Here is a 23,203-nt window from a genome sequence, read left to right on the forward strand (position 1 = left end):
ATAAAAAAAAATCTTGAGATCTCAACAATAATTGAACTCTGTTCAGACCAATACAATTTCAATATGAACTCAAATATTTCTCATCAAATTAAGTCCCATATACTTATGGAGGAAGCATTTATTGCATCAAAAATACAGCAAAAGTAATATTGTGCAATGTTATACTAAATACTGTTTCCTATCTTAATTTATATAAAAAATGTATTTATTGCTATGATGGTAAAGCTGATTTTTCAGCAGCCATTACTTCAGTCTTCAGTTTCACATGATCCTTCAGAAATCATTATAATATGCTGATTTGGCACTCAAGAAACATTCTTATTATTATCAATGTTGAAAACAGTTGAGCTTTTTAATATATTTGTGGAAACCATGATGAAAAAAATTCAGCATTCTTAAATAAATAGAATGTTCAGAAGAACATTTGAAATATAAATATTTTGTTAAACAGTCTTTAATGTCACCATTAACATTTAAATCAATTGTAATTTCTTTTCAAAATGCTTACTGACCTTCAAACTTTTCAATGGTTGTGTAAGTGTTCTGCCTGAGCAATCGAAGAAACTTCTGAGCTATAAAATATTCCTCTATGCTTTTTCACGACCACTTTGTCTTTGCTTCTCTCTTTCTTTCTGTTTTTCTCTACTACTTTCCCTGGATCACTTCCCATCAGTAGATTTTATTGGTCTGAACAGCACACAGCACACTCCTTTTTAAACAGAAGACATTAAAATGGAAAAATTCCAGACTTTACTTTTACAGAGAGAATTTAACATACAACACTAACAAAATCCCTGATTTGTGCACATATCAGCCACATGCTCTATGAGTTAATGCTGTTTATAATAAGTCTGTAAGGTATCAGCTGTGTAAAAAAAACTGTAAAGCATAAAGGTGGTGCTACGGATGCTGAATGAGAATTGTATATACAAACTTTCTCTGTATAATCTTTAGGCCTGCGCTCCACTTTGGTCCCAGGAATGTGGAACATCTCTGTTCAGCACAGGAATCTGTGCATCTATCACCAATGACATGGAGCCCAAGGACATCATTGCACCCACTGCACAGAGTGAGATAAACATCCTCTGTCCATCTGACCTGTTGGATTGAATGAAACAACTGCATATAACTGATCTCCCTTTGTGTTTGTTTTTCACAGGATGCACCACATACATGGACATAGTGATTGTTTTAGATGGTTCTAATAGTATCTACCCCTGGTACGAGGTGCAGAACTTCCTTAGCAACATTCTCAGCAAGTTCCACATAAGTCCTGAGCAAATGCAGGTATAGGTTTGTTTTACCTAAATGATGTAGTTCCTGTCTGTTTAGTTTAGTCTGTTTATCTTAACGTGGATTTAGAGGAATTTTTGTGATATTAAAACGCATTCAGTATGTTTCTTCTTTAGATGTTTTAGTAAAATCTTAAAAGGTCATGGAAAATTCAAATTAATGTAACTTTTTCTATTTATTTGTGTGTGTGCAAAAATTAATTTTAAAAATCTCAACCATTTCCCATCCACTCATTACAAATATTTGGTAAAGTTAACAAACAATCATGGAAATTAATTGGGCAGAATGAATGCATAAACATTCAGCAAAGTGAGTGAGCAAACCCTTTACTCTCAAACTGTGTGCTTTTAGGTAACAGAGACCTGGCTGCGGTTTTGACAGATATTTAGAATGGCCTTTTAACTCTAAATCCTTTCAGTTCCAACGCCGGTCTAGCTTTGATGCATTGACCCAGTATAAATGACTGTGAGAAACAGAACCACAAGCCAGTCTGCAGAGAGATATGAGCCCAAACAGAAACAGCACTGGCAGGCTAGGGAAAATAAATGACAATATTAATGTGAAACGACAGCAATTGTGGTTTCTAGAGTAGAAGGACAGAGGGGACAAAATTAGAAATGTATGGGGGCAACATAAGGTAAAATGAAATTCCTCTGATTTGAGGGGCATTTCTTGCTCAGACAGATTCGGTCGGGCCTTCTTGCTGGTGGAGCAGAGCACATAATGGAGATGCCAATTACATCTACAACTCCTTCTGAAGTTATCCGTTCTGCACAAATTACTGCTGCTGTGTGATTTACAGGAAATCACCTCAAACATCAGCTAGATCATTTTTTTAATGCCATAGACCCCACTAGATTCAGGCTGTTGGTTGAGACAATGTTACTATGTTGCGCTGATCAGGATGCTCGAACAAACACATCAATGATTTGAAAGCACCACAGAAATGTCTTTATAAAATGTTTTAAAACTGAGATGAGAGAAATGTTACTGTCAGAAATTATACTGTATGCATTGCCTTTACTGTTTGCAACTATTTGTAGGTAGGTGTCCTGCAGTATGGGGAGATTTCGGTCCATGAGTGGTCTCTCAGGGACTTTCAGACAACACAGGATGTGGTTGAAGCTGCCAAGAACATCAGTCGTCAGGAGGGACGGGAGACCCGCACTGCGTACGCCATTCAGATGGCCTGGTATGGTGATCCACTGCTCATTCAAACAAATGTAGCACGGCCCACTCTCTAACTCCTTTATGTACATTCTGACCTTTCCATGATCCCCACCATATCCAGAGAAAATTTAAAGTGTGTAACATAGTTGAATCTATCTGGTCAATAGTGCTTTTGTTTTTATGTTGATGCTTGTGAAGGTGCCTCCTCAGAACTGTAATTCCTTTCCTTCCCCTGAGACTCTCATGCAGGAGCAAAGATTTGTTTAAAGAGATTCCTATTTGTTGCATTCTGAGTCCCATTCACACTCTCTTAATTCCCGTAATGTCTGCTTCTGTCATTCTTCTTTATTGGTATCCTAATGCCCTCCTACACACACATATGCCCACAAATCGGATGATAACCATAGTTGGCACTTGCTGACCACAAAAGCAAAGGCTCACAAAATGAAATGAGTCTCAGATTTTCAGTGACTGCTGGGAAGAAACTTTCTATTGTCTGAAAGTTAGATTTGAACAATCCAGTCAAATTAAAGTCAAGCTATGCATCTTAAAAGGACCATATCATGGAAAACAGAATTGCACTTGTTCTTTTGAAATGAATTAATAACACATAACTCTGTCCTCGGTACATTTATTGCCACAGGAATATTGCATTAGCATTTTATTAGGGTTGGAAATACAATAATTTGTTTAGAATAAGGTGTATTTTAAAAAAAAATAATTGAGAAACCAAATGACAACACAGATATTGAATCTAGAACATGAAATTAGTTCATCTAAAACAAAGAGTGCAAAGCACCGTGGTTTGATTCTTGAACAAAAATATCTTATGAGTCAGTTCTTTTTAGTAAATCAGAAACATAGAATATGAATCATGTACTCTGATTCCAAAACAAATGGCTCTTGTCAGCAAATCTTTATAGTGAATGAAAAATGTACAGTGCAAATGTACAGTACATCCAGTGTTGCCCTATTCCCAAACAAATGACTTTTATGAGCTGATTTTTTTTAAGTAAATCAGAAACATGCAGTATTTAATGTAGTCTGATTTCAGATTTAATGACTCTTGTGAACCAGTTATTTTTAGTGAATCAAAAACATAGAACACAACAAATGTAGTTTAATCCAAGAACAAATTAATCTTGTTTCTTTTCAGTGAATAAATATATATTAGGCTATATTATGATGTGTAATTTGTAATATACAATTTGAAAACAATGAAACTGTAACAAGAAAAATGATCAGGAATCTCTGTCAGTTTTTAGCTCTCTTACTGTGTGTGTGAGTTTGTTTTGTTTGTAGTGTGAGTTTTTCATTTAAGACTTTTCACTCTCTGTAAGGCACATATTTGACTGACACACTCTCTCATGGTAGATGAAGTGATAGCAGTAGTTGGCTGAGGTGAGGAAGATTGTCGTGACATTCAGGTCTGCTGATGGAGAGAGAGAAGGATAGCTGGCTCAGCAGAGCCGCAGGTGTGGTCACCATCCAGTAGACACAGCCTTCGCCCATGCAGCTGTTTAAACACATATGACCTTGTTCATACAGTACAGTCACACACACAAACATGAACATGAGAGAGTTCAAGTTTAGTAATTCATTCAAACTAACAGTAAAACAAAAGAGTGCGAGTTAAAAACCACAAAAGTCCAGATGTAGCACTCAATAAAAGCACAGCAGTCTTTAAATAACACCAGCCCCAGCAATTAACAGACTTCTTTGCTCAAATCACTTTCTCTGTCTCTTTCTTTCTTTCTTGCTTGCTTTCTTGTTTCCCTAAAAGAAGTAAATTTAGCATGCTTTTAAAAAGAGAATCTATTACTCTTATTAGTAAGATATCCTTAAGTGTAAACATAATTTATTGTAATTTACAAAGACAGTTAGTTGGACCTAAGTGTGCTTTTTTGACCCACATTCAAGTATACATTTATATGTAATTTGATTATTTTCTGTACTGTCATTTATATTTGGTAAAAGTGTGCTGTCAAATGTATGGATTTATGTACAAACATTTATGGTAGACAAAAATCAGTTTTAATGTAATTTCTATTGGAAATTGTATGTCATGTATTTAAATATGATGAACTTGCAGTTTAGTAAAATATATTTATACTTTAATAAACTTTAATACTTTAAAACACACTATAGTTCAAATTTCAATGTACTTAAAGTATGCCTTTTAATTTGACATTAATATAAAGGACAGTTTTTTAATATTACAAAATATAGTCATGAAAGTGTGCTCTCTCTAAGTACATTTAAGTGGCCTTTTATATTATTCATAGTATATTATCTGCAAATATGGATTTTAAATAATCTTTAAACATTTGAAATACACCACCATCGCACCTTCAATACAATCAAGCACACTTTTCACAATGGTTCTTGTTTGCTTTTTTTCTATATCCCTTACAAAGTCTTCATAATCACAAAAATCCCACTGAAACATCTGCGTAATAAATTCTGTATCTTTCTCATAATCAAGATTTTTTTCAAGATTTTGTGCATAAATATCTTAATGGAACAAACGTTTTTCTCCACCATTAAACCCTGCCTTCTATTTTACACATCCCACATCAAAACAGTCCCTTTTTTCATTTCTTCTTTCATTCCTCGGTTTGAAAAATCAGGGTGACATTTTTACACATGACTTTGAGTCTGTGTAAATCACAGATAGTATTCAACATTGTACTGTATGTGTGTTTTCACTGTTGTTTGCTTCCTTACAATGTTTACTGTTATTCTCCTCTCCTCTCCTCTCCTCTACTCTTCTCTCCGCTTTCTCTGGATGTGATAGGTGTAATTCTGCTGGTTGTTTTTTTAACTCTGCACTGTTGCGGGCAGCTACGTAGTTATATTTAGCTAAAAACTGGACGACCGCCTGAAAATCACAAGTTGACTAACGCTGGCTGTGCCACAAAACTTACATCTTGAAAAACACAGGTCACCCTCACACAAACGGCACAGAAACCTGCTGCACACATAGAAATTATTTACATTCATTTCTGTGAATTTTAATATGGAATTTGGAAGGTTTTCAGATTTTCAGAATTTAAAGGAATTATACAGGGGTCCCAAAAAGTATACATAAAAAATTTAAGCCACACATAAAATTTAATAATATTTTGTTGTTTAACAAAATATTAAACCATATGGCATTTATTTTACATATGTGTGTGTATATAGCACAAACACCATTCAAGCAAAATTAATAAATGTCATTAAAAAAGAACTTAAAAATGTTAGGTTAACACAGTACACGTAGCATGGGATTTTAAATAATAAAAATAAATAAATAAAAATAAAAAAATAACCGATAGAATAAAAAAAGAATAGAGCAAGCTAGTGTTAGAGATCTTTTCACATACACATACACACACACAAAAAATTGCATAATAAATGAAAAGAAAATAGAATACAAAAAGATTAGAAAGGTAGGTAGATTTTTTTAAAGAATAGAATTAGAATAGTGAGTGTTAAAGTTAGAGGGTCAAATAAAGATGGAAGAGATGTGTTTTCAGCCGATTCTTGAAGATGGCTAAGGACTCAGCTGTCCGGATAAAGTTGGGGAGGTCATTCCACCAGGAGGGAACATTTAATTTAAAAGTCCGTAAAAGTGACTTTGTGCTTCTTTGGGATGGCACAATCAAGCGACGTTCACTTGCAGAACGCAAGCTTCCAGAGGGCACATAAGTCTGAAGTAACAAATTTAGGTAAATGGGTGCAGAGCCAGTGGTAGTTTTGTAGGCAAACATCAATGCCTTGAATTTTATGCGAGCAGCTATTGGAAGCCAGTGCAAATTGATAATCAGAGGTGTGACATGTATTCTTTTTGGCTCATTAAAAATTAATCTTGCTGCCGCGTTCTGAATTAATTGTAAAGGTTTGATAGAATTGGCTGGAAGACCTGCCAAGAAGTTATTGCAATTGTCCAGCCTGGACAGAACAAGAGCTTGAACAAGGAGTTGTGCTGAATGTTTCGAAAGAAAGGGCTTAATCTTCTTGATGTTGAATAAAGCAAATCTGCAGGATCGGACAGTTTTAACAATGTGGTCTGAGAAAGTCAGCTGATCATCAATCATAACTCAAAGGCTTCTAGCTGTTTTTGAAGGAGTTATGGTTGATGTGCCTAACTTGATGGTGAAATTGTGATGAAACGATAGGTTTGCTGGAATCACAAGCAGTTCTGTCTTGGCAAGGTTGAGTTGAAGGTGATGGTCCATCATCCAGGAAGAAATGTCTGTTAGACAAGCTGAGATGCGAATAGCTACCGTCGGATCATCAGGATGGAATGAGAGGTAGAGTTGATTGTCATCAGCATAGCAGTGGTATGAAAAGCCATGTTTCTGAATGACAGAACCTAGTGATGCCATGTAGACAGAGAAGAGAAGTGGTCCAAGAACTGAGCCCTGAGGCACCCCAGTAGTTAGATGTTGTGACTTGGACACCTCACCTCTCCAAGATACTTTGAAGGACCTATCTGATAGGTAGGACTCAAACCATTGAAGTGTGGTTCCTGAGATGCCTTTTGTCAGTAGGGCAAATATATATTTAATATTTAATATATATTTAATAATATATTTTTTATATTATAAAAAAAAAATCTGTTACTTTTGATCAATTTAAGGTGCCCTTAACCAAAAAATAAAACATTTATGTTTAACTGTTCTCTTTTTCTCACTCATGCGTAGCACGGAGGCCTTTAGTCCAGACAGAGGAGCGAGGGAAGGGGCCACTAAAGTGATGATAGTCGTGACAGATGGAGAGTCCCATGATGGTGAAGACCTTCCTGAGTCCCTGGCTGAATGTGAGAAACGTAACATCACCAGATACGCCATCGCTGTAAGTGCAAATACACATTCCTACCATAATTAAACCTGACCTGTGATGTAGGCTGGAAAAACCTACAACCCGTCCTAAGAATACCAGCGAGCAGCAGACTTTCTGCCTGAATATCAGATCTCCACTTAAACCAACCATAACTTACACTGTTCTCTTTTCAGTGTCTCTGCTCAGCTCCACCCGGTTATCTCTCTCTCTCTGTCTCTGTTTGAATGATAAAACTGTGTTCCCTCATTCTTAAAACAATAATAACCACATTATTGCTGCTCAGAAATAGACTAAAACGGGGTTCTTTGGCATCAGAGGAATGAACCACACCCTAAAACCTTTCGAAACTGACATCCCGCCCCTCTGGTGGGTGAGTGGGTGGGCAATACTCCTATACTGCAACCTTACCACCATAACAGCACAAGATAAAGACAAAGTGAAGCTGCCACCATCAGAGCCTGGGGTGTCAGTGGAGCCAAAATGGCTTCTCAACTTCAATAGACTGTCTAGTTGTTTTGTAAAAATTACAAAGAAATTGCAAGAGACATTAAATTAAACATGACATTTTGAAGTAGAAAGACTGAAATTGTATTATTTATTTGTATAAAAATTACCTCAGACAAAATAATAAAGAGTATATTGTTTTTCTATTTTCTATTTGTCTGTAAAGCATCCAAAAGGGCTGGACGTATTCACATTGGCTCAACCAATGAAGTAAACTTTGTGTAGGGCTAACTGCCTGTTTAACCAATGTAAGACGGTTATTTTAAACTTGCATCTTGGAAACTTGAAAGTCTTTATTTTAGCATTTCTGTTTTTTGTGCAGTCCACTAGTGGTGCAGAAGTTACACACTTCACCTTTAAATATTCTGAGAGTGGAACTGAGTCTGAACTCCTCAGCCGATATTGGTTTCCTTTCATCAGGCTATTCATGATTACAGTCATATGTTATAATGTCTGAAGGCAAAGAAGTGTTTTTTTTTTCTGCAGTCTGAGACCGTTCCAGAACAGATTTTACACAGGAGGAAAGCTGATAGCTTGTTCTAATTCATGGAGGATTCAGGGAGAGCTCTTGCTTATTTTAATTCTGGTATTTGCAATAAGACCATGGTAAACCACAGGTAAAACCATCCATGATCCCTCATTACAATGACTGGATGTTGCTATAGGTTCTATAAAAAAGCATTTTCAGCATTTCTGAGCACATAATCAAAAAGAGTGGTGCAGTTTAAAATGTTCCCAAGTGCAATCTCTAACAAAATTTAATGTAAGCCTATTGGATATACAGTGCAGATAAACCACAAGAAAGAGTCCAAAGAATTAAAAATAACTGTCTGAATTCACTTTTAAATTTTTAACTGCCTCTCACTGCTGTCCTGGGTGATTTGCCATTTCTGCTGTACTCCACTCATTGGAACGGAGGACAGCGTGTAAACCTGCTCCTGAATGAGCCTGTGTTTTCCTCTCTTAGACAAACTGCAGAGTCATCTGGGTAATATGTCTCTCTGCGTCCCCCCTTGGGAAATGTGGAATAAATTTATGACAGCTGGTTTTAATGGCCCGCCAGCCAAAGCATAGCTTTCATGTTTTAATGTGTTTTATGTTCTCTCCGAGCGCCAACCTCTCGCTCTCTCTCGTGAGGCCAATAAGGAAGTGACTAAAACTGCAATTCATCGACTGGCCGCTTGAGGCTGGCTGCAAAAGGGAGTCTATCCCATAGACTCCCCATGTTAAAAGTTTTAGAAAAAAGTTCAGAACAAGATAGTAGGAATGTGCAGCAATTCACTGAAAACTACAGAAGATATAAACTAAAATAGCTGAATATTATTGCAATATTATTGCTTGTGATCTCAGATATCCTCCTTTGCGTGACTACCTTGGCACTAGTTGGGAACATGCTTGGAAGGTTTCTACCAGTTGCATTGTTTTTGAGAGCAGGAATCTGCCCCAGACTCAGAGGAGACCCAATAAGAAATCCTCAGATCTCAGTTTAGGGTGCTGAGCCATCATCGTCGGAGCGGTAAGTGAGTGGTTTGGGCGAAAATTGTCATCACCTGTTTCTTGTTCTAGTAATTGGCGTGGAGAGAGTATATAACGCCAGGAGAGTCGGAAGCAAGCGACAGAGAGACGGACCACTGACGCAAACCGGAAACCGAAACCGGAAAGAGTAAACCGAAAGTGTTGTGCCGACGTGTCAGAATAAAAGTCACCAGTTGGTGTTTGTGAACTTTAATTTTATATTTGTTAAATAAATACGTCAGCAGTCCAGCCGACCCCTTTGTCCTCTTCCTTTCCTCCAAACGAACTTGCTACACTGGTGCCGAAACCCGGGAAGGAAGCAGGACCGCCGCCGCCATGCAAAGCCCGTCCTCCACGCCGCTTGCGGACATCATCGCCTCCCTCGTGGTCCTGCACCGCGAACAACACCAGGCCCTGCTGGACCTAAGGACGGATCAGGAGAGGCGTTTCCAGGCCATTGTCCAGGCCCAGCAGGAGTACCGCGAGAGGTTCCGGAGCTGGATCGCCCGCCACACCCATGGGTCGCCCTCTCCCTAAGTCCCGTCCACCCGGCCCTCCTCGTGTCGGTCTGACCCGGGCTATTTTGCGAGTCGCAGCCGGAGGGGACAGTGCTTCCGTGTCTCCGTCCACTCCCTGCCACTGGGGCGGCGGGTAGGTCTGGGCTGGCCTGTTGGCGTTGCGGGGACCCGGAGCATTTCGTGGACAGGTGTCCAGTGATGGAGGTGGGGATGATGATCCGGGTCCCGGACGTCCCGCAGGTCACCCCCGGTCAGGCTGGCGAGTACCAAATACCAGTGAGTATCAAGGGGGGTAAATATCCGGCCTTGGTGGATTCAGGATGTAACCAAACCTCAATCCATCAAAGCCTGATTCAACCAGGGGCATTGGATACAAGCCGCGTGGTTAAGGTGCGGTGCGTACACGGGGATGTGGTGGAGTATCCGGTTGTCCCAATTATAATTCAATTCCGGGGACAAAAGCATAGTGTGGAGGTGGCGGTTAGTCCCCACCTCCGGCATCCGATAATCTTGGGGACGAATTGGCCCGCGTTTACGGTTTTATTGGGGTCGTTATGTGCGGATGCCTCTTGGGGAAATAAGGCACGGAAGGAGACCGCGCGGGTACAGGTGGGGGAAACTGAGCCAGGACCGCTGGGTTCTGCTTCAGGGGAACCGAACGAAATCGGGAGACTGATTCTCTCGGAGCGTGATGACTTTCCTCTGGAGCAGTCTCAGGATGAGACCCTAAAACATGCGTTTCAACAGGTCCGCGCCATCGATGGCCAGTCTCTCCAACCTGCCCTCCCGCTCTCCTATCCGTATTTTGCCATTTTAAAAGACCGGTTGTATCGAGTGACCCAAGACGCTCGGACAAAATTGAATACAACCCAATTGTTAATTCCAAAGGGCCGCAGGGAAATGCTTTTCCACGCGGCTCATTCTAATCCTATGGCGGGCCATTTGGGACAGGCAGCAACACTAAATCGCCTCATGGCCCGTTTCTTTTGGCCGGGCATTCATGACAACGTGCGCAGGTGGTGCGCGTCTTGTCCGGAATGTCAGTTGGCAAACCCACCGGCCGCCCCAAAAGCGCCTTTGCGCCCTCTTCCCTTAATGCAGGTCCCCTTCGAGAGAATTGGTGTGGACCTCATCGGGCCATTAGAGCGATCGGCACGAGGACATCGCTTTGCACTAGTCATAGTTGATTATGCAACACGATATCCTGAAGCGGTGGCCCTCCGCAACATTTCCGCTAAAAGTGTTGCGGATGCCCTGTTTCGTCTTATCTCCCGGGTGGGGATTCCGAAAGAAATCCTCACCGATCAGGGCACGACGTTTATGTCACGTACGCTACGCGAACTGTACGGATTATTGGGCATTAAGTCGATTCGAACTAGCGTCTATCACCCACAAACCGACGGCCTGGTCGAACGATTTAATCGCACGCTTAAATCCATGATCCGTAAGTTCATTCACGAAGACGCCAAAAATTGGGATAGGTGGCTAGAGCCCTTGTTATTCACTGTGCGAGAGGTCCCGCAAGCCTCCACGGGGTTTTGCCCCTTCGAGCTTCTCTATGGACGCCAGCCCCAGGGGGTGCTCGACGTACTGAGAGAAACGTGGGAGGAGGGACCATCTCAGGGCAAAAACGAAATTCAGTATGTGCTGGACTTGAGAACAAAACTCCACACATTGGGGCGGCTATCAATGGAGAATTTGTTACAAGCCCAGGACCGCCAGAGCCAGCTGTATAACAGGGGAACTAGGTTACGCAAATTTGCACCAGGAGAGAAAGTACTTTTATTACTCCCAACGTCGAGCTCCAAATTAATGGCTAAGTGGCAGGGACCGTTCGAGGTCGCACGACAGGTCGGAGATCTCGATTATGAGGTAATACGGTCCGATAGGAACGGGTCCCGTCAGATCTACCACCTCAATCTCCTTAAAAAATGGAATGAGGCGGAATCAGTGATGTTGGCAACGGTGATTGGCGGAGAGGATGATCTCGGGCCAGAGGCGAATATCAAACCACAATCCCTCGCCCTGGCTCAAGGTGGAGATCACCTCTCGCCGTCCCAACTCACTGATTTAACGAAATTGCAGGCAGAGTTTGCCGACGTCTTCTCACCCCTACCGGGCCGTACTAACCTGAGCACCATATCGAGACCGAGCCGGGCGTGGTAGTTCGCAGCCGGCCGTATCGTTTACCTGAGCACAAGAAAATAGTAGTTCAGGCTGAATTAGGAGCTATGCTTGACATGGGGGTAATAGAAGAATCTAATAGTAACTGGGCGAGCCCGATAGTTTTAGTTCCGAAAACGGACGGCTCAGTCCGTTTCTGTGTAGATTACCGCAAGGTGAATGCTGTGTCGAAATTCGACGCGTATCCAATGCCGCGGGTTGACGAGTTGCTTGATCGGCTAGGCACGGCTCGCTTTTATTCGACATTGGACTTAACAAAGGGCTATTGGCAGATCCCCTTGTCTCCATTGTCCAGAGAAAAGACAGCTTTCACAACGCCGTTTGGATTACACCAATTTGTTACCCTTCCGTTTGGCTTGTTCGGGGCCCCAGCTACCTTTCAGCGCCTCATGGACAGGATTCTACGGCCCCATGCTGCGTATGCGGCTGCCTACCTAGATGATATCATTATATTTAGTAATGATTGGCAGTGGCATATGCAGCATCTGAGGGCTGTCCTGAGGTCGCTGAGGGGAGCGGGGCTCACGGCCAACCCAAAGAAGTGTGCGATTGGGCGGGTGGAAGTAAGGTATCTGGGCTTCCACTTGGGGCATGGGCAGGTGCGTCCCCAAATTGATAAGACAGCCGCTATTGCGACCTGCCCACGTCCCAAGACCAAAAAGGAGGTAAGGCAGTTCTTGGGGCTGGCGGGATATTATATATTGCCGGATATTGCCAGATACGGTCCAGTGGACGGAGCCGTGTCAGCAGGCCTTTACTCAGGTCAAGGCTGCTCTGTGTGGCGGTCCGTTGTTACACTCTCCTGATTTTTCTCTCCCTTTTCTGTTGCAGACAGACGCGTCGGACAGGGGGCTGGGGGCAGTCCTGTCCCAGGAGATCGAGGGAGAGGAACGGCCGGTGCTGTACATTAGCCGGAAGCTCTCGAAGAGAGAGGCTAAGTACATCACCATCGAGAAAGAGGGCCTTGCCATCAGATGGGCCGTCCTCACCTTCCGCTATTATCTCCTGGGACGGGAGTTCACCCTCTGTTCGGACCACGCTCCGCTGCAGTGGCTCCACCGCTTGAAGGATACCAACGAGCGGATCACTCGTTGGTATCTAGCTCTTCAGCCTTTTAAGTTCAAGGTGATCCACAGGCCGGGTGTTCAGATGGCGGTGGCCGACTTCCTCTCCAGAAATGGGGGGGGGGGGGCTGCAGGCCGGATGGCTCCCCGGCCTGAGTCGGGCGGTGGGGGTATGTGGCAGGGGGGGGCGTGGTTTAGCGGCGGGAGAGAGAATCAGGAGACGAGCGGTAAGTGAGTGGTTTGGGCGAAAATTGTCATCACCTGTTTCTTGTTCTAGTAATTGGTATAAAAGTATAAAACGCCAGGAGAGTCGGAAGCAAGCGAGAAAGAGACGGACTGCTGACGCAAACCGGAAACCAAAACCAGAAAGAGTAAACCGAAAGTGTTGTGCCGACGTGTCAGAATAAAAGTCACCAGTTGGTGTTTGTGAACTTTAATTTTATATTTGTTAAATAAATACGTCAGCAGACCAGCCGACCCCTTTGTCCTCTTCCTTTCCTCCAAACGAACTTGCTACAGAGAACAAATATCTATGACTGGACAAAAATTCTGACCCATATTTTTCATGTTGACTGGAAGTGGTTTATCCAGTCATCATATCCAACCAGCTGAAATCTTGTTGGAAATGTTAAGTGACGTAGGTTGAACTCATGACCTGGTAATGATAGTTTTCAAGGCTTGTCAGAGGTGTGCTGCCAGTCAATATGAGTGATGCTCTCTCTGTTTCCTCTGCGTAGGTGTTTTGTTTCTAGGATGAGTCCTGTATGCCGTCATTAAGTGTCCTGTCAGATCATCTGCTTTCACCCTAATGGTGTAGAGGAGGTGTTGGCTCTCTGGATGAGAAAATCTATGCTGTTGTTGTTCTTCTCCCTCTACTGTAATATATGACTTGTCTCTAACTAGGCTAGTGATCAAAAGCCTGGAGAATCAGCATTTCCAATTAATTTTCGATCAGTGTATACTTTTAACAACTTTCTTTCTCTCTCTCTTCCACAGGTATTAGGTCACTACATCCGCAGACAGCAAGATCCAGAGACATTTATCAATGAAATTAAGTACATTGCCAGTGACCCAGATGAGAAATACTTCTTCAATGTGACAGATGAGGCTGCTCTAAATGACATTGTGGATGCATTGGGGGATCGCATTTTTAGTCTAGAGGGTAAGAGGAAGAATATTCATCCTTAATGACCATAGAAAAAAAAGACCTACAGTGGCTCTTTGACCTAAAGAAGAACAGAAAAATCTGACAAAATGACAAAAACAAAATGACAAAAAAACTGACAAAAAATGCTTTTCATTGAGGATGTAGTTGTTTTTCAACATATTTGGACACTTTAACAACATGAAAATGTATGAAGATACACAACATATCAGACCAAGCAACATCTATTAAATTCATATTTAATATGAATTATATTTTTTTAGATATAAAATGGCTATTAAACTTGTATTTTAGGAATGAGTATGTTGCAAGACAAGCAACATTTCTATCCCCAAAAGGCTTAAACATCATGAAAAACGGGAAAGAGACAGGACAAGATATTATTTCAGAAAAAACAGTTATTCCTGTAAGAACAACATGTGATGCTTGTGCCATCTTGATTCTGAGGAAAACCAGGCAGGAAGGATGGAAGGGAGGAGATGGATGACCTTAAAGTGGGCACAGCTGTGCATACACACGATACATGAAGTACAGAAAGAAACATGATTAGCCATTGCTGTGCGATATTATGTAGCCTGCTGTATATTGTATATGTAATATTTTTGTATACTGCCATTGATAATTACTTATCCTGTTGTATACATTTTTTCACTTTTCAGGATAAGTTTTATTTTTATTTCATTTTTATACAGTAAAAAAGGCGCATTGATTAACCAAAATATAATGAGTGTACTTTTTCTTGAACTTTAATGCTCCAGCTCAGCAGATTTCTGCGCAATTACATTAACTTTGGGGCAGGTGAGATGCTTTTGAAAGAAGTATCTTATGCTCACAAAGGCTGCATTTATCTGATGAAAATGCAGTAATGTGAAATAAATATATAAATGTCACATATTACTACAGAAATCATTCTAATATGCTGATTTGATGCTCAAGAAACAGTTCTTATTATTACCACAGTTGAAAATAGATTCCCTGATGAATAAAAAGTTCAAAACAACGTCTCGGTTACGTATGGTAACCCTTGTTCCCTGAAGGAGGGAACGGAGACGCCACGTCGGTGACGACGCAAAATGGGATATCGCTTCGATAGACCAATCTACTTCGAGTGTAAACTAAACGAGCAAATGCACATTGGCATGCAATAATTGCATCCAGCTGCTGCTGATCACAGCATGAGTATAAGAAGGCAGCAGGTGCCATGCATACCAGGTTTTCGCTGAAGAGCCGAGCCGGAGACGTGGTGTCTCCGATCCCTCCTTCAGGGATCGAGGGTTACCATATGTAACCGAGACGTTCCCTTTCAGTCAGTCACTCTGGATGCCACGTCGGTGACCGACGCAAAATGGGATCTACCAAAGCGCCATGGGTGCTGCCTCTTCCAGTGCCCTGTGCGAGCCACCTGTGCCCCTATTAGGTGTAGGCCGGGCTCGGAACAAGTAGTTCCACTCACCATTGTCAAAGCACTACCTCACTGGGTGAGATTGGATAACACTGGGAAAACGTACCCATTCCGCTTGGAACAGGGACACTGCGGAAGCCTCATCCTTCCCGAAGGAGGTCTCGGGGGCAAATACACATATAGCATCCGTTTAGGAGTATATGGAGAAATTTGAGGTGATTAAAACCCTTTTGGGAAGGCAGAAGTCTGCCGGGGAAACAGTGGGCTATCCTCTGCTTAGAGACGCCACTCCCCTTCTGCCATCCTCCGTAACATACAAAGAGCTGGTCTGAGGTCCTGAAGCTTTGTGTCTGGTCTACGTAGCATCTCAATGCTTGGACGGGACAGAGCAAAGCCAGGGCTGGGTCTGCCTCCTCCAGGGGCAGCGCTTGCAGGTTCACCACTTGGTCTTTGAAGGGTGTAGTGGGAACCTTGGGCACGTAGCCAGGCTGGGGCCTCAGGATTACCTGGGACTCAGCACCAGAGTCAGGTCCCAAAAGGGTATAGAGGGGGGGCCGGGAAGGATTTTACCTCCCGGCCCCTCTAAGGAACCTGATGATGAGGTCATGCTTACCCAAAGAGATCTGCTCTAGGGGCACCCCTGCCCAGAGAAATTAGTTTACACTCAAAGTAGATCGGTCTATCGAAGCGATATCCCATTTTGCGTCGGTCACCGACGTGGCGTCGACAGTGACCGACTGAAAGGGAACAGCATTTATTTGAAATACAAATATTTTGTAACTTTAAAAATGTCTTCTTTTTTATTAGTTTAACGTGTTCTTGCTAAATAAATGTATTAATTTAAAAACAAATCTGACTTCAAAGATTTAAAGGATAGTGGGAAAAGTTTATTTACATTGCAATTTGATTACAGCATTTGTATGTGTATTCATTTACAGTGTGTAATGCAGTGTTAATGTGTTCTGCTGTTTCAGGGACCCTGGGATACAATGAAAGTGCCTTTCTCATGGAGATGTCTCAGATTGGTTTTTCGACACACATTTTGGATGTGAGTTTCAACATACTCTATGTCCATATGCATTTGTGCCTATTTAAATATATTAAATTATAAACTTGGATATATGAACAGTAGATTACATAAAATTGCAATTGTGCTGTAATGAATTATATTATTTTGGACCATACTGTAGGATGGCATCTTGTTTGGCATGGTGGGTGCATATGACTGGGAGGGAGGCATCCTGAAGGAGAGCAAAGAAGGGCAGCTTAAGCCCTCAAGAGAGGCCTTTGAGAAAGAGTTCCCATTGGAGCTGAAGAATCATGCAGCATACCTAGGTAAAATTTTACTTTATAAAACCAATCACAAAATAACTAATAACTACTTCAAGTTTATACCTGAACATAACGTTTGCAATTTACTAATGCTTAGATGTGGATGTGTGAATTTTTGCAGGTTACACAGTGTCCTCAGTGGTTGTAGGTGACTTTAGGAGGCTGTATGTTGCTGGTGCTCCTAGATTCAAGCACAAAGGAAAGGTCATCCTGTTTGACCTCACCCCTGAAGGCGATGTCATAATTACACAGGCCCTAAATGGAGAACAGGTGGAGATCTCTCCTTTATTCTTGTATTTATTTATACTTACATGCTCCAGCTTCACACACTTTGTCTCTGGTCCACAAATAAGATCCCCATCAAACCCTTGCGTGAAGTCCAATTCTTTGGTTTTGCATTACCCTTCTTTTCTCAGTTGCTGTTTTACTGCTTTTCCTCACCCAGTCCTTCTTTCACACCACATTCCTGCTCTCTCAAAATTAATTTTGTGTTTATTTTCTTAGTAAGCATAAGCAAATGGGTTTTTATTTTCTCAGATCGCTCATAAAATCAAAGTGATGTTCAGGGTTTTAACATACATGGAAAACGCCTCAGGTTACCCATATAACCATGGTTCCCTGAGAAGGACACTTTGGGGAACACCATCACCATGACCGGTGTCTGAATTGCATATGGAAACATGACAATGAACTTGAGAGGGGCAGAGCTTGAGAGCCGACCATGCATGCTGCATCCATAGACAAAACACACAAAGCTTATGTGAATCACTAGGTGTGATGAACCTTTTACATGGTGGCACACATTTCTTAAATTCACACTTACTCAACCTTCCATATAAGCACACACAAACAATATGGCTCCTAAAGGCAAGAAGCTAATGACGTGTTTTAAAGGTGCCCTTTTATATTCGTGGTCGCACCAGTAGCACGTTATAGGCCAATGTCAAGTTCATTGTCATGATTCCACATGCACTTCAGACACTGGTCACACTGAGGGCATTCCCCCAAAGTGTCCTCTAGGGCAGGGGTTTTCAAACTGTGGGTCGCGACCCAATTGTGGGTCACAGAATGGAACAAGATGGGTTGCACAAAGTCACTTGGCTGCAGCTAAATTTGCGTTTCAATGACACACACACACACAGTTCAGTCTAGGGCTGCACGAATGTGACGAGATGGGTGGGGACGAGAGCCATGGGAACGGAGTGAGGCCGGTGGAGTTATATGGAAATGAGCGACACCTGCGACACTCACCGGTCTCGAGTCCCATGGAGGAGATCGGAAGGATACAAAAGAGGAGCGACGACAGTGAAGGATGAGAGAGGACCAGACCTGGGTTTTATTTTGTGTTTGGTTTTTGTTTGTGCACGGTAGTCGTCCGCGAGGGTTATTAAAATTTCGTTTGATTGTCCGCCGGTTCCCGCCTCCTTCCCGAAGGAGTCATCGAGGCAGTCGGCTGGAGTGAGTTCAACTCCAGCCCACCGCCTCGAGCATCCTCGGCGGCAGACTCCTACGCCCTGCTCGATGGCACCGCGGATTCACCCCAGCAGGGATAGAAAGTATAATCTTTGAAAAGAAATCTTACTGCCAGCAAATGTTTTGAATGGATTTGTGTATTTTTCAGTTTTGGTTATTTATCAGTTATCAGCCATAACATCAAAATAATTGTAGGCTTATCATATCCACCATAGATTTAATATCATTGCATCTCTGATGGAAATGCACTGGCAAAAAAGTGTGGGAACCTTCTTTCCTCTCTCTCTCTGCAGATTGGCTCATATTTTGGCAGTGAGGTGTGTGTGGTGGATGTGGATCAGGACGGAATAACAGATATCCTGCTCATAGCTGCTCCCATGTTCCTGGGAGCAGGAAACAAAGAAACAGGCAAAGTCTATGTCTACTATTCGGATGGGGTGAGAACCACAGTGGCAGTACTGTTTGTGTGATGTATATGTTAGAGAAATACAGAGAGAAATGCTTGCTACCATGCTAAACAGCTTCCTTTAGTCTTAAACTTATGCCATTTCAGAGAACTAATGTCTAATTGCATAAACATTTTATCTGAAATATGCTCCCCACTATTTCTCTCTCTGATACTATATTTCTCTCTCTCTACCAGGATGGTTTTGCCCCTAACGGTACGCTACATTCTCAGAAGAAAGCACAGAATGCACGCTTTGGTTATGCCATGGCTGTAGCCCCTGACTTAAACCATGATGGATACGCTGACTTGCTTGTGGGAGCTCCACTAGAGGATGACCACCAGGGAGCTCTTTACATCTACCATGGCGACGAATACTACATCATACCTCAGTATAAACAAGTAAATATATCACTAGTTCATGTGTGCAACCAACCACAAGTCTGAGACCACTGATATCAGACAATCAGACAAAAATGCACCCATGCTAAATAAAACTTACTGACCCCAAATTTTTGAATATTACTGTAAAACTAGTGACCACTTTTACTAGTGGTCTTTAACTTTTAGACCCCTGTAAATTATATTTGCATACTAATAAACCTGTCTTTTTCTCTCTGTAGCGTATCCCAGGATCCTCTCTCTCTGCAGGGCTGCAGTATTTTGGCCGTAGCCTGAGCGCTCTGCTGGATTTGGATGGGGATGAGTTACTGGATCTTGCTGTGGGAGCACAGGGCACTGCCGTCCTGCTGAAGTACTTGATGCCTTATTACATTCTTGTGTTTTTATGCATCATCTAAACACTGCAATCATACAAGTTGCCAATTCAACACGTTCAGTTGTGTATCAAACAGTAGTAAAGTCAAGTTTGATTATGACCCGTGGTAACAATTTTGCTTGACTCATGACCTCTCTCTGAACTCTACAGGTCATGCAGTATAGTGCAGATCAACGTCACCCTGTCTTTCCAGCCACACTCCATCAACGTGATACAGAAGAACTGCCACAGGGCTGGCCGAGACTCTGCATGCCTTAACGCCACGGTTTGCTTTCTGGCCCTGTCTCGCTCTCCTGGCTCTCACGGCACATATTTTGGTAAAGTGGCTTTTAACCAAAAAGCTTTTTTTCTTTTTCATTTTATTCTTCTATTACTGTACTTAATTCCTTTAATGTACGGCATGTCTATTAATAACAACTCTGATACACTTCCTAAACTACCCTAAACACATCTGCATATTTGTATAGATATGCAGATTGAGGCCATGTTGGATGACAGAAAAATATTGGCTCGTGCTCTGTTTGACTACAACTCCCAGCGGCAGACCCTAATGGGCATCATTGTTCATGTGGGGCAGACCATGTGCTACACGCTACCATTTCATGTCTTTGTAAGTCTAAATGTCTTCAAAAAATCAATGAAGTAAAGGCTAATGTACAATTAAACAGTCAATATCACAGGGGCTGTTTTGCCCTGATGGCCGACGGATTGTACATTATCCTTCTTATTACATGAGTACTTACTTGTGGTTTTCAAGGAAAAGTGTTCTTCTCTCTGTTTCTGTCTTCCTTTATATATCTAGGATACAGCTGATTACATCCGACCAATCAGCTTCACTTTGCACTTCAAAATCAATGACACAGAGAGTGGACCAGTACTAGATGAGGGCTGGCCAACAACATTCATGAAGTCTGTGAGTGCTGTTCAGTTGCACTGTTCCTTTGAAGAATAGGAATATAAATGAATGGTTTTTCCTCTCAAAGTATGATCTGTTTTATTGCCTTTAGATCCCATTCTTCAAAGACTGTGGGGAGGATGATGTGTGTGTAACTGATCTGGTTTTGAAGGCCCATATGGACATTTCTGGAACAAGGTAACAGAGAAATTGTCCTCCTGCTGTTAGCATGTATATAATAAGCACACCTAATGATCCACAACTAGTCCAAACATGTTGACCATTGGCAGAACTAGTTTCAATAGTTGAAATAGAAATATTCAGAGTAGCCATAGCAAACATTTTCAAAGATTGATCATGTTCAGTGACTGCTAAACAGTGATTGAGATAGCATGTGTTGTGCATGTAATGTCAATGTTGCTCTCATCTGTTCTTGCAGGCAGCAACCGTATGTTATACGCGGCCCTCGGCAACGGCTTCCAGTAGAAGTGCAGCTACAAAACAGACTAGAAAATGCCTACAACACTAGCCTCACTCTTAATTACTCCAAAAATCTGCACTTCAGCAGTCTAAGTATACGGGTACCAGCTCAATCTGTCAAACACATCAGCATATGTGTTAAATATGGCAGTGTGATTGTATTTGCCAAATGAGTAATATAGTTGTTACTTCACTGATAAAGATCACAAATATATATGTATATATATATACACACACACACACACACACACACACACAAAATATACATCAGATTTTTTTTAAGACATTAATAATTTTATTCAGCAAAGATGCATTCAATTAATTAAAATTAAAAACATTTATAATGTCACAAAAAAAATTGAATCATGTGACACTGAAGACTGGAATAAAGGCTGCTGAACATTCAGCATTTTATCACAGTATAATATGTGATAATATTTTACAATATTACTTTTTTACTGTATTTCTGGTCAAATCAATGCAGTCTTGATGAGTGTAAGACATTGTTTAAATAATTTTTAAAAAACTTTTTAAGGTTAAACTTTTAAATGATAGTGCAATTAAACAAAATGTTCTTATTTATACACATAATTCATACAAAAGTACAGTACAATCCACTATTTCGTGAATCACACTTGGTCTTGCGTCTTACAGTAATTTCTCTTTTTCTTGCATCTTTCTATTTCTCTCTCTCTCTGTAGGAAGATGCTCAGTTTAAGACTGAATGCACGGCTCTAAGCTCCAACAGTCATTCCTGTAATGTCAGTTACCCAGTGTTCCGCTCTCAGTCGAAGGTAATCCTCTGAAAGGACAAAGTTTTGTTATCATGATTATTTGAAACAATCATTAAGCTGTTTTGTTTCATTGATCAGTGACTGCCACATTTTTCTCAGGTGAACTTCATGTTGGAATTTGAGTTCAGTTGTACGTCTCTCATCAGTAAGGTCCAGATGCAGCTCTTTGCTTCCAGGTACACACACACCACTTAAACCATTAGCAAATGATAATTCCCACGGATGTTATGGCCATTTATTTTAATAATAAAATTTTTTGCATTTTTGACATTGTAGCATGACACTTCTGCACCACTCGACATACTGCACACAAACATCTAACACACATTTGCAAATGCACATTTACAGATATATACATATACTATACATACTGTACATACATGCACTATATACATATATTTACAGTATACTAAATGTGTGTATTTCCACAGTGACAGTGTGGAGAGTGAAGGCACACTTTCAGACAACAGTGTTCAGTTACAGAGTATTGTACAGTATGAGCCGGATCTCTTCATCACAAGGTCAGTTACTTAATGTGATGATCCAGGACCAGGACACACGTCTGAACGTCTGCTTTTCTTAATCGTTGATCACTAATGTGAACTTCAGTACTTTGTCAATTATTGATGTATGTCTTCAATAGTACAGCAGTAGTAGCACACATCTTTATTCGACAAAATGATAATAATAATAATTTTTATTATTATGCCAAAAAGAATCATTTCAATTACAAAAGAGTAATGAAAATGCGGTAGCACTTTATTTTACAGTCCTGTTCCTCATGTACATACTATGTACTTATTATAGTAATTACAATAACTATGTAATAACTAGGTACTAACCGTGAACCTACCCCTAAACCTAACCCTACCCCATGTAGTTACCTTGTATTACCAGAACTTTCTTAGATAAATACACTGTAAGTACACTAAGTACATGTTAGTACACGTACTGTAAAATAAAGTGCAACCGAAAATGCTGCTACTCAAAGTCCTTGTATACGTCATTCAATTCATTTTTTTATTAAATACCCATGAATAAAGGCTTTTTGCATTTTCTTAATCCAGAGTGCCTTGGCTTTATATGTTTTTATGCTGTTTCATCCCATATCCAAAGAACATTAATAATAATTTTTTTATACATTTCCCAAAATCACCTTCGCTTTTACACCTAAGTGCAACCTTAAAAAATGTCTGCATGCTCAATGTCTTACTTTAGTTAATTTGACTACAGTGACTCCAACCTAAACCGCTATGAGGTTCACCCGACTACAACGGTGTCAGAGGGGACAGGACCTGAGTTCCACACACATTTCAGGGTGTGTAAAAGTAAACCTGATAGGCTAATTGGTTTATATTGTA

The 23,203-nt window shown here is 41.2% G+C and overlaps 1 protein-coding gene across 3 annotated transcripts in view; it reads left to right on the forward strand.

The window, feature by feature from the left end:
* Window positions 1-23,203, forward strand: part of LOC132102867 (integrin alpha-10-like) — a 45,466-nt gene that overhangs the window by 18,180 nt on the left and 4,083 nt on the right. For 2 of the 3 annotated variants that reach the window (XM_059507560.1, XM_059507561.1), the window contains 20 exons: window positions 955-1,069; window positions 1,160-1,287; window positions 2,337-2,485; window positions 7,155-7,305; window positions 14,075-14,240; window positions 16,620-16,693; window positions 16,836-16,980; window positions 17,099-17,247; window positions 18,744-18,887; window positions 19,094-19,297; window positions 19,519-19,649; window positions 19,824-19,990; window positions 20,141-20,283; window positions 20,476-20,586; window positions 20,681-20,766; window positions 21,008-21,149; window positions 21,750-21,842; window positions 21,942-22,018; window positions 22,274-22,363; window positions 23,076-23,160. In XM_059507560.1, the coding sequence (XP_059363543.1) occupies window positions 955-1,069; window positions 1,160-1,287; window positions 2,337-2,485; window positions 7,155-7,305; window positions 14,075-14,240; window positions 16,620-16,693; window positions 16,836-16,980; window positions 17,099-17,247; window positions 18,744-18,887; window positions 19,094-19,297; window positions 19,519-19,649; window positions 19,824-19,990; window positions 20,141-20,283; window positions 20,476-20,586; window positions 20,681-20,766; window positions 21,008-21,149; window positions 21,750-21,842; window positions 21,942-22,018; window positions 22,274-22,363; window positions 23,076-23,160 (2,550 nt within the window). Of the gene's footprint in view, window positions 1-954; window positions 1,070-1,159; window positions 1,288-2,336; window positions 2,486-7,154; window positions 7,306-14,074; window positions 14,241-16,619; window positions 16,694-16,835; window positions 16,981-17,098; window positions 17,248-18,743; window positions 18,888-19,093; window positions 19,298-19,518; window positions 19,650-19,823; window positions 19,991-20,140; window positions 20,284-20,475; window positions 20,587-20,680; window positions 20,767-21,007; window positions 21,150-21,749; window positions 21,843-21,941; window positions 22,019-22,273; window positions 22,364-23,060; window positions 23,161-23,203 lie in introns of all 3 variants that reach the window. The other variant, XR_009423296.1, reaches the window with a different exon arrangement.

This window comes from Carassius carassius, chromosome 24 (genome assembly GCF_963082965.1).
Source record: "Carassius carassius chromosome 24, fCarCar2.1, whole genome shotgun sequence".
NCBI classification, from domain to species: domain Eukaryota; kingdom Metazoa; phylum Chordata; class Actinopteri; order Cypriniformes; family Cyprinidae; genus Carassius; species Carassius carassius.